Genomic DNA, 10,945 nt, shown 5'->3' on the forward strand with positions numbered 1-10,945 from the left:
AAATATGTGAAAATTCCCTATAGTCGAGTTCCTCGAGATATTTGTTCCTCGGCTTGTAGGAGAGCGGGAGAATTTTAAAAATTATTTTTAAATATGGACAGAAAATGGATAGATAATGAAAAGTTTTTCAAAAGTATGGGCGTGACAGTTTGGGCCGTTAAAACGAGCGTGATCGAAATATTTATTGGAGAACACAAATAATACAATAAAGACGACCATTTCTTTTCAAAAACCTGGTGTGACTGTTTAATCTCCACTCAAAACTCAACTTTATAGTTTCCCAGATCTCAACGTTGATACGGACAGATGGAACGACAGTCAAAAATGGCCAGATTAACTTAGCTATTGATTCTGATTAGTAGTAGTAGTAGTTTCAACGAATCTAATGTAACCTAACCCTTCACTGTACATTCAAGCGCTGTAAGTATATATTCAAAGAAAGTTGTAGTTTAGGTCGACTGATACATATTTATATATATTTCAAAGGGCCGGAAAAAATGTATATCTCTCACAGAAAGAGATGTAAAGTAGTACAAGCTTCTGTTCAATTTGGGATATTATAATTATAAAACTATATTTATACGTTAAAAAAAAATCAAAAAAATATTTTTCCTCTGAGAAATGTATTACAAAAAACGTTGTTTCTTGAATACCTATCATGGAAATGATATCACTTTCTCAAAGTGATTATTTTTGTTTGCCATATCTTTAAAATACGGTCTTTGTTTGTATCTTTTAAATCTACCAATAGGGTGACTGGTGGCTGGCGCGGAGCAAGAAGACACGTTCGGAAGGCTACATTCCATCCAACTATGTGGCCAAGTTGAAATCAATCGAAGCAGAACCGTAAGTACACTTAATGCATTTGCCTGAATGAACAACTCGAGTGTTAATTATGACCTGGTTTGATATATTTTGCCTTTATTAATAGTTGTAAAATTAGCTGTGGAATTATGTAAATTTTATTCAAGCCAATGTACATATATATATGAGATGTAGTTGTGCTTGCTTATTAAAGCACCAAAATTGTATAATCTAATAAAATAGGTCTAAACCAAGTGGCTTTTAATTGTAATATTTAAATAAGATACAAACTTTTTTTTTAGCGACACCTAGTAATTCAAGTGTAGAAATTTTGTTCTACATTATCTACGTCAATATTTTTATAGCATACTTTTTGATGCGCCACAATATACAAATTTGTAGCGCACGGGATTCAACTGCAGCTCCTTAGGTATTCAGAGCTTAACTTGCAATTTATTACTGACTATAACATTCCATTCCACATTGTACAACCTATTTTTTTATTTTAAAGCATTTATATTTATTCATAGAAAAAAAGGATAAACCAGAAATAGGTAGAAAGAAGCCATGTAAACACTATAATGTATATATATTCTTTATGATGATCACAAACCGAATCCGTCTGTATAAACGTTAAAAGTTAAGTGACGCTAACGTTTTGCAAGTTTGCTTTTAAACATTGTCACAATTGTGTTTATTTGCCACAACAAATAATATCAAAGTAGTGAAGTTTTGCAAACATTGTTCCTACAAAATGTACAAATCTTTAACAATTTTTAACCGTCTGCTACGTAATAATTTTGGACAATGATCAAAAACAGTACAAATAAATATTATATTTATAGGCATGTTTGTAGCCATACTTCAAAATCTGGTATGTGAACTGATATTGTTTTAAAACTAGTTCGGTTTAAACCTTTACGAACCGGTTCATTGACATTCTGGAAAAAGACTCAAGTTTAAAAAAGGCCGTAAAAAAATTATCAAATAATAATTTCAAATTTATTCTTATTTTTTATATAGTCGAGTTCCTCGACTATCAGATACTCATTACCCAGTTGGTGAGAATGCGAACGCGAAATTTGATCATTTTTCTGGGATTTCGATAGATATTGGGGAATAAAATGAGAAAAAATTTAAAAATTGTTTAAAGGCCGTTTTAAACGTTTTGTATCTGAAAGGATAGGCGTGGTTACAGTGTTTTTGGTATTCAGATAAAAACTGGCAAGATAAACAATATAACGAAGAAAAATCGCATGTTTTAGGGCGTTAGGGTGGGCGTGGCAACGTGGGTAAACAAACCTGCGCTGCGTCTTTGTCTCTAGAATCTGTATGCTGAATCTCAATCTTCTAGCTTTCATAGTTCCTTAGGTCTCTCTCGACGTTCATACGGACAGGCGGGCATTACCAGATCGACTCGACTTTTGATCCTGATCAAGAATATATACATTTTAGATGGTCGAAAACGTTTCCTTCTGCCTTTTACATACTTTTCAACGAATTTAGTATACCATTATACTTTACGAGTAACGGGTATTAAAATACAAATTAAGTGCCAATCATTTTAAACTTAATAACTAGAAAATCAAGAAACAACAGTATTATCGAAATTCGCTTTGATATTCATTCAATTAATACTATCAATTATTTGAAAAAGTTATGCGAATTAAATGTAACTACACAATGTAATGTAATGTACTAGACATTTTTTAAACAGTCCCTCCCTTGTACACCCGCAAACTATTTAACGGGTATCTGTTAGTCGAGGAACTCGGCGATATAGTTCGCTCTTGATTAATATGTATACGTAGGGTTCCTCAGCCCTTCGAGTAAGTGAATGTCACTTACAACTACAATTTTATCGACGGCCACTGACTGTTTGTACTACATTAGCTTCGATTACTATCGGAGTCAGATAACATTGCTGTTCGTTGCGAAGAATTGTATTCATTTAATTTAGCTGACAAATGTTCTGTTCATGTTTTATTTTTGTTGTGTAATTGACAATAAAACTGGCTTATGAGTGGCTTAGATTTGCTGCGACCTAGCCCACTATCAGTGTCAAGTGCACTAAACTTGACCCGATTCCGAGACAAGACTTTTAATTGTCTAGGAAGCTTTTTGGGCTTCGAATTCAATGGCACACCACCATCCAATCAGTGAGCCTACAAAATGTCGACATGCCAGCGAAATGCTTTTCACATATTCGAAATGAAACTCAATGGAAAAATTCGAAAGAAAAGGAACCAGCTGCATATATTAAAAGAGTGTTGTTCGAAGCTGGGATCGGAGTTGGGCTACTCGAGTTTAGGGAAAAGTTCAAAAACCGGTAAATCGGACGAAAATAAAATTAAATGTCATGGAAGCCACTAATTAAATTCATTTCGGTGCGTTCGCGTGTAACTGTAACGATGTAGCAGACCCCGGAGATAGCTTTCAGCATCCATCGAACGGAGGCTTGACGGTATGTTTGTTTTGTGTGTGTCAGCCGAAGATAGACTTTTATGGGTAAGCCTCAAGTGCATGAAAATGCATTTCAGGTATCGTTTCCAAATGCTGTCACCCTAATATGATTTCAAGGCCACAACATCTTGAGCAGGCCAGGTGGGAGCGAAATTCAAAGGCCCTCCTACAAACGTTGATATCATGAGGCCTTATTGAGGCCAGTTTTTATCCGATACCTTGGACTCTTAACCACATTCATAAATCAGCATTTACCGGTAAGCACATTGAGCGCAAGCTGAAAGCAATATTCGGGTTCCGTTAAATTAATTTATTTGCAATGCAGTAAATATTCACGCTTATTTAAGTGAGCTTTCTTCTTTCTTCGACTTGAGGATCACTTGAACAATTTACATTTTTCTGAGAAGCACTTTTGCTGTCGCCCGTTGGTTTAGACTTCGGTTTGGGTTGGCCATTCTGCAGTTTCCCTCTTTTTTTTACCACATTTTATATTCAGAAATGAGAGCAATAAGTGCGTCGTACAGCTTACAATTTTTAGTTACGTTACTCGTGGATTAAAAAGCTTTTCTACATTCCTTTTGTTTTCGACTATGTAAATTAATTTTGTTATGATCTTTCTGATCGCAATTGATCAAGATGCGGCGTGCGTTTCAGATTTGAGATCGCTATATAGACATACCTAGAAAATAAATATAAGCTATTTAGATTACCTATGAATCGCCAGTTTATTTTAAAACGCCTACTAGAAAACCATGGACTTCCACATGGAAGTCCACATGGTTAACGCAATGGAAATGGAGTTTTGTTAAGCTCCATTTCCGTTCCAAAAGCTTCTGAATTCCTACTTCATACTAAGAGACGCTATCGTCGGATTCCTCGACTATCTTATATACCCATTACTCAGCTAGTGCCAAATATTAATGGGAAAAAACCCATAAAATTTTGAAAAGAGTGGGCATGGATTGGGATGTTTGTAGACGTTGCGCTGTGACTTTGTCTTTTGAATATGCATGTCTAATATCAGATTTCTAGCTTTTATAGTTTCTAAGATCAGGGTATTTATACGAACGGACATGGCCAAGTCGACTTGGCTATTGATCCTGATCATGAATGTATATACTTTATAAAACCTTATACTGTACGAGGAACAACGGATGCATTTATGCGCTATCGCGTAACAACATTGTATAAAATATTTTTGATATATGTAGCTTTTAGAAACGTGTCCAAATTTCTGCGTGTCATGTATTGTATTTAAAATAATTTGGCAACTTTGTAACTTCGGACATTGGCAAAGGTATTCGAACTTTGGCTTATCAAAGAAAGCTTTAATTCTCGATTTGTTTTACTTTTGTTTTTTAAATCCGATCAAACCATAATTTATACAAGTTGTGAAAAATCTTAGTTTCCTTATTATCACGCCAGCAAAAAACTTTCCCATGCATAAATGAATATTTATGATTTTCTGTACTAATGAAATCTCCCCGATTGCCACACGAATGTTAAAGCCCCACAGTTTTTCCATCGGAAGGCGCTAACCAATCTTCTCGAGAGTATTTCTGTCCAGCTTTGAATGTGGGTCAAAGAGAGATAAGTTGAAGAGTGAGCAGGAAGGTGCAGGGGATTGTGTCTTTATGGTGGTTAAAACGCAGTGACGTCAACGATCACCGATGATTTTAAAGCGTTTACACAGAATACGGCAGAAACGACGAGGCCAGCTCTTGATTTAATTCAAGTGAATTTTTCAGGGGAAATACCTGGACACTCGGTGAATTAACTTCTTGCTTATGCGCTCTTCTTGCTCAACTTGACTTCCGTCAATGGGAAAGTCCGGGCGAGTCGAGCTATTTGACAAAGTGCTAAATGGTTAAACCGAACATTTTAAATTGACTATTACGGAGCTTTAAACGACGCCAATAATAAAAACGTCCAAATCAGAGCCACCCACAAACACCGAAATCCATAAAACCGATTTTTATTCGTTCCCAGTTCAGATCGTAAATCACTCGCAAAGAGAAGCACATCAAAATCAGCAAACTCACTAAAATACACAAATATATTTTTTTGCCTTAAGCATTAAGCAATCGCCAGGCGTAGCAATTGAACTCAAGCCTAACTTGAATTTAAAATTTATAATGGAACAACTTTGATTTTGAGTCACTTGTTGCTTTAAAAAGCTGTATTGCCATATGACGTTTGGATTCTCGTGCGTTTTTATTTGCATTTGATTTGCCTCATCTTCCGACACGGAAGACCGCACCTGACGCTACAAAGCTCAGCGCAGATCCGCTCTGCTGCTCTCTTGTTTGTTGTTAGCGTCAAATTGCCGCAGTGAAAATGATCGATTTATGAGTTTTTCGTTTTTGGCTAGTTCCAATGTCAGAGGAGCAATATTCTGTATACGCATATTGAGTTTCGGCTAATTAAAATGTTCAATAATATGATACGCTTGAATAGACTCAAATAATATTTGAGTCTATCTTAAAACTATAAATAACAATTAAGGAAAAGTTGTGATACCACAGTTTGCAAATATACGGGTCCGATTTTGTAAATAATTATAGTTTCAGCTCATCATATGCAGCGAATTTATTATTTTTTGAACCTCCCTATTTTAATTCATTAGTAATTCAAGCCATCCTTTATTTTACTCCCGTTGCCACGATAGGCTGCAATTGTTATTGAACATGACATCAGAAAATGTCGTTGAACCCACGAAGAGAAGGCAATTGTTTCAGCGAGCCACATGCAAGAGCCGTGTCGGCATTTATTCATATTTCCCTGTGTTCATGCGTGGTGAAGTTCCGATTTAGTTGAGCGTTCTTCTTTCGACTCAGGTGAAGTGTGTGTGTAGACAAACCATTCGAGTTTGTGCCATGTCAATAATACTCAATAGAAGGCAATTGTTTTAATAATTTGTCAGTAGCTAAACAAAAAACATAAGTGACAACAGACTCGGTCGTCGCTCTCCAGGAAGGTCGAACGACTCACTACTTTTTAATTGACTCGGTGATATAGTGTTGATTTTTAGCTGATACATCCGATAAAGACTACATATACTAACGGTGAACGTGTTGATGGTATAGGAATTTGAATTAGCGCAAAATTGCACAGGAAGCAAATATTCACCTAGTCTGGCTGGGCATTAATTGACTCGTAATTTATGTAGAGGTAAATACACACATTTCAATCAGATTAGGACAGTAGAAGGAGACGAAATCACATTTTGTCGATACAATTGGGCGAGTGGCTAGATTTGATTTCAGTTATACGGCCTGTAAGCTCAGTGGCTTTGTGCGGTAATATTGTTTACGTTAATTTAAAACGAAACAAGAATATACAGCTAAGTTAGACTTCGGTGATATTCACGTTCTAGCCTAAACTTACTGTCCTTTTATTTATTTATTTTGCTATACACAACACGTTAAAGTTAACATTTAACATTTTCTGTTTACTTTTTATTTCCAGGTAAGTCCCTATATTTCAGTATTTAAGAGTTTTGTGGTCTGGAAAACGCAGAATCTGAGCCATCGACGTAAACACATGTGTTTATATTTGGTCAAGTGCTAAATCCAAGTGACTAACGACCATGTTTATAGATCTTGCCCTCCGACTTTTCGCAAAATATCCCCAGGTATTCGTTGATATATTCTTAATATTAAATGGTATGTTCAGGCGCCAGTCCCACTGCGAGTCCCTTCTGGATTGGATACTAGCCATTAGTATTCCCACGAAGTAGACTCTAATATTTTCTATTTCAGCAGTGTTCCTTCCATAGCATACCTTATCAATGACGAGTTCAATGGCGTTCACAAGAACCCAAGCGGAGACATTTAGAAACAAATAATTTGATTTCCAGTGACGCGACAGTGCTGAGTTATTTTGGTTACGTGAACAAATTAATACAACCTGACATTTTGTCAGTAACAGCGACGAGTTAATTGTTTTCAACTCGATTTGATCTTTGCAATCAACGCACTTTGTGACTAATTGTTGTCGTAATTACTAAACTGTGCAGTTTATCTCGGAGCAACTTAAGAGAGAGGCACTTGGAGACGAAGAGCGCGACCGCTCTTCGACGAGCCATTGGACTTCTGGGCCAAGATAAAAGAGACTAAGCACACCAAGATGGATCGAAGAGCGAGAGAGCGGGAACGGTTGGCCAACACGCGGACAGCGAGCTTGGCTCAAATGGCACACACATAGATGCCAAGGCGGCGGATGCGAGTGTGTCGGTGCGGTGGCAAGCGGTTAAAACCTTTCTATAAAAATTTCATAAACGTATCAGTTGTCTGCGAAGCGGTGCACAAAACGGACGTGTAAACGGAAGCCGCACGAAAACGGCTCGGAAATCGGAATAGCGCCCGTACACGCAGCACACAGGAAATCGAATCCGAATCTGAGTTAAATGCCTTAATCGAATTTGGCCAAAGCTCGCTTACCGCGCTTACAAGTTGTTTCGTTCACGCGCCGATGAAATCTATATAATCTATTGTCCACAAGCCACCACAGAGCCACTCGATGCACTGTGCGGCGCATGCGCGACCTGTTTGTGTTGTTGGCATACTTCTAACAGCCAGTGTTTTCTTTGTTCAAAAGTGCCTCAAGTAAAGCCCCACTTTGATATGGATAAGTGGTAACAAGAGCAGCAGTAGCAGCAAAACTGGAAAAGGTACAAGCCCAGGAAAGCTGCAGTGTGCGGAACAGTCCCCTGGTGGATCCGAACCCAGAAAAAGATGGGAACAGAACTTTCTATTTTCTTTACTGTTTCGCGTGTGTTTCGCTGGTCATGCAAACATATTTTCTTTGCCTCGGCGCATGCCCCTGGAATTAGAACGGTGGATTCCGTGCGGAATACAAAGTCGAGCTTATTTCGTAAGAGAATTCCTGCGAATCTGGTTATGCAATGCCTGACAGTCCACAAAGTCGTCCTCAGGTTTTTGCGAACTTTATCGTTTACTATGTGCTAAAATGCACAACTGGCTTGCCAAACGGGTGATACATTTTTGTAAGCGCTAAAGCGCTCAGTTCCGTGCACATGAACTTTCTTATACACTGCGGTGCACTTCGACGGTGTTTTTTTTTTCCAGACACCACACCAGGCCTCAGAAATCATATCAATTTCGACTTACGTGACTTGGGCAAACTGCGCCATTTCGCACATATTCTTTGCGTTCAAGCTAAGATTTAAGTTGGCTCTCAGGCTTGGAATTAGCGGAGTTTAGGGCCTTCTTTTATATCGCTTTTCAGCCTTCTCTTGCTGCACACTGCCGTGGTCGTAAATTTCCTGCGCCATGAGTCATGCCTGTCAGTCGGAGTCGCTTAACAACAGCAGTGGTAGCAGAAAAAAGATAAAGATACAGATACAAAATATTCAGTTGAAAAACACATGAAAATTGCTTTCAATGGTATTGAGTGTGGAGCTCCAGATGAGCTAAAGAGAGGCAAAAAAGCTCATTGTTTATGGTAGCTGGCTTCGTGGTCCGCTCTTTGTTGTTGGCATTCCGAGCTGTAACCTCTGATTGTGATCCCTTCGAGTTCCTTTTTTCAGTTCATGGGTTCGCTCTTCAGGTCCTGCCATTCAAGCTATTAACTGTGAACCATGCACTTGGTATTACTTTCCCAAAAACATATTATACATACGCAGATGATACCTTGTTTTCAGTTAGAAGTTTGCAACACACTTTTTATTAAATACATAAAATAAAATAAAATAAATGTGTGCAATTCTGGAAACAGTCACGTTCTTACTTGGATATTTGCATTTTCCTTGCACTTCTCTTTTTTGAGTAACGGGTATTTTTTAGTCGAAGAACTCGATTTGGTGTTTTCTCTTGTTTTTTAAGAGTGTTGGCGCCACAAAACGTGTATATATTTGATGGATGTGAAGGACGTTCAATTCCTTTTAGTTTCTCTCTTTAAAAACATTAACGGATATTAAAATCATATATATGAAAAGTTCGGCATTTCGAATTAAGTCGAATTCCATGGGTGGAAGGGAATGGTGGCTACTAAACTAAGTCTCGTCACCATTGTGCAATGACCTAAATCACGGTCATAAAATCAAAGCCAAACTTTTTTTACCATAAGTTTTGTTGTACTGGTTGAGGTTGTCGGTCAATGGCTACGTTTTTGCTGGCCAAATAGCTTACTTTTGATTTCCACATTAATGGACAGCAGCAGGCGAATCCCAATGTTATTTGGATTAAGTTTTTTGGACTCACGGAGAAAGTACGCACAAAAGCTATAAAGTAGTCGGCATCACACAGCTTCTTAATTCCTATCGCCCTCTTGCCATGATTCACTTTTTATTGGCTACGCAACATATACTCGCTCGCAGATTTGGCTGCAAACCATCATGTCGAATGGCAACAGAAAGAGTTAGTGTTTGATTTTCGAGGCTTACTAGTTGTGGATTGGCGCACTAGAAGGAAATAACAAAAAAGCAGACAAACATAAAAAACGTTAAACCGGTTCAATTTGGGTCGTAGTACCTTTGAGTGCAATTGTTACCTTTCAGAAACAACGACAACAAAGACTTCGCCAATCGCACTCCATTCCACTCGCTCTGCAGCTCATTATACCCGTTATTATGTTCGTCTTGTTCAGTTTTCTTGGCACGCGTTACCATCAAAAAAAAAAAAAAACTCCCACACAAGCAACCGAAAACACATCGAGCGATATTTTGTAATGACCATGTTTCGAATCGGTTACCATAGGTCAGTCAACAAGTTCGGTGTGAGTTGAGCTTTTGTTCAGGGATAAACGTACCGCAGTCTTTTAGTTAATACTCGGTTAGTAAGAAAAACTGTGCAAAACTATGATCGAGTACTCGATCAGCATATATATATAATAGGCCACCGCTGTGATGTGTGTTCTTCATACCAAACGCAGAACAAATTAGAATTTTTGTACAACTTAAAGTATGTAAGACTGTCGAAAATTTTGTAAAACACAACGATTTTCTAATAATGTTTTTGAAAGTTTTGAAGATATTTTTAATATATCATATACCGATTCCTCAGGGAGTCCACCTTCGACTTTTTAACGCCATGAATTGTCATTCGCTAGATGTTGACTGTAAAAGTATTTACCTCGAAGAAAACTTTTTCATACCTTCATGGTTTTATAATTGTTTCAAAAATGCATAGTGTTTCAGGATATGATTTGATCATGAATATATATATATATATATATATATATATATATATATATATATATATATATATTATTTATGAACAACGTATTTCAACGAATCTAAGTTTTGCTTGTTATCTTCGAGTACAGGAATAAAATTATAATTTCTTGGTACACGACAATATTAGTCCTTGGCGTACGACTCGTGACAAAAACTGCTAAAAGATATAGATTACTATATGCAGCAGAGCTTTCAATAGCCTTTCGAAAACAAGACGGGTTCAACTGGTTTTATACAACGTCGTTGCTGTTATGGTTATTGTTTGTGTTTATCGTTAAATCAGCTGTTTTATTTTAATGTTATTATTTAGATATTGTTGATATCAGATATATAGCACACTTGAATGTGAAGTTTATTTGTATTTAAGAAACTCGAGTATTAAAATCGTTTGTTAGTTAAGTGTCTTGACTGTCAGCTACCCCTTACTTTGTTAGCAACTTGCAAATGGACTGTATGTAATATTCACGAAGGTTTAGAGTT

The 10,945-nt window shown here is 37.2% G+C and overlaps 1 protein-coding gene across 6 annotated transcripts in view; it reads left to right on the plus strand.

Annotated features, from left to right (window-relative positions):
• The window catches only part of LOC6733182 (tyrosine-protein kinase Src42A), a 34,504-nt gene that overhangs the window by 4,569 nt on the left and 18,990 nt on the right, over positions 1-10,945 (plus strand). For 3 of the 6 annotated variants that reach the window (XM_039291551.2, XM_002080222.4, XM_039291552.2), the window contains exon 2: positions 752-846. In XM_039291551.2, the coding sequence (XP_039147485.1) occupies positions 752-846 (95 nt within the window). Of the gene's footprint in view, positions 1-751; positions 847-7,523; positions 7,940-10,945 lie in introns of those variants that run through there. The other 3 variants (XM_016167512.3, XM_016167514.3, XM_016167513.3) reach the window with 3 other exon arrangements.

This window comes from Drosophila simulans, chromosome 2R, assembly GCF_016746395.2.
Source record: "Drosophila simulans strain w501 chromosome 2R, Prin_Dsim_3.1, whole genome shotgun sequence".
In the NCBI taxonomy this organism is placed as follows: Eukaryota; Metazoa; Arthropoda; class Insecta; order Diptera; family Drosophilidae; genus Drosophila; species Drosophila simulans.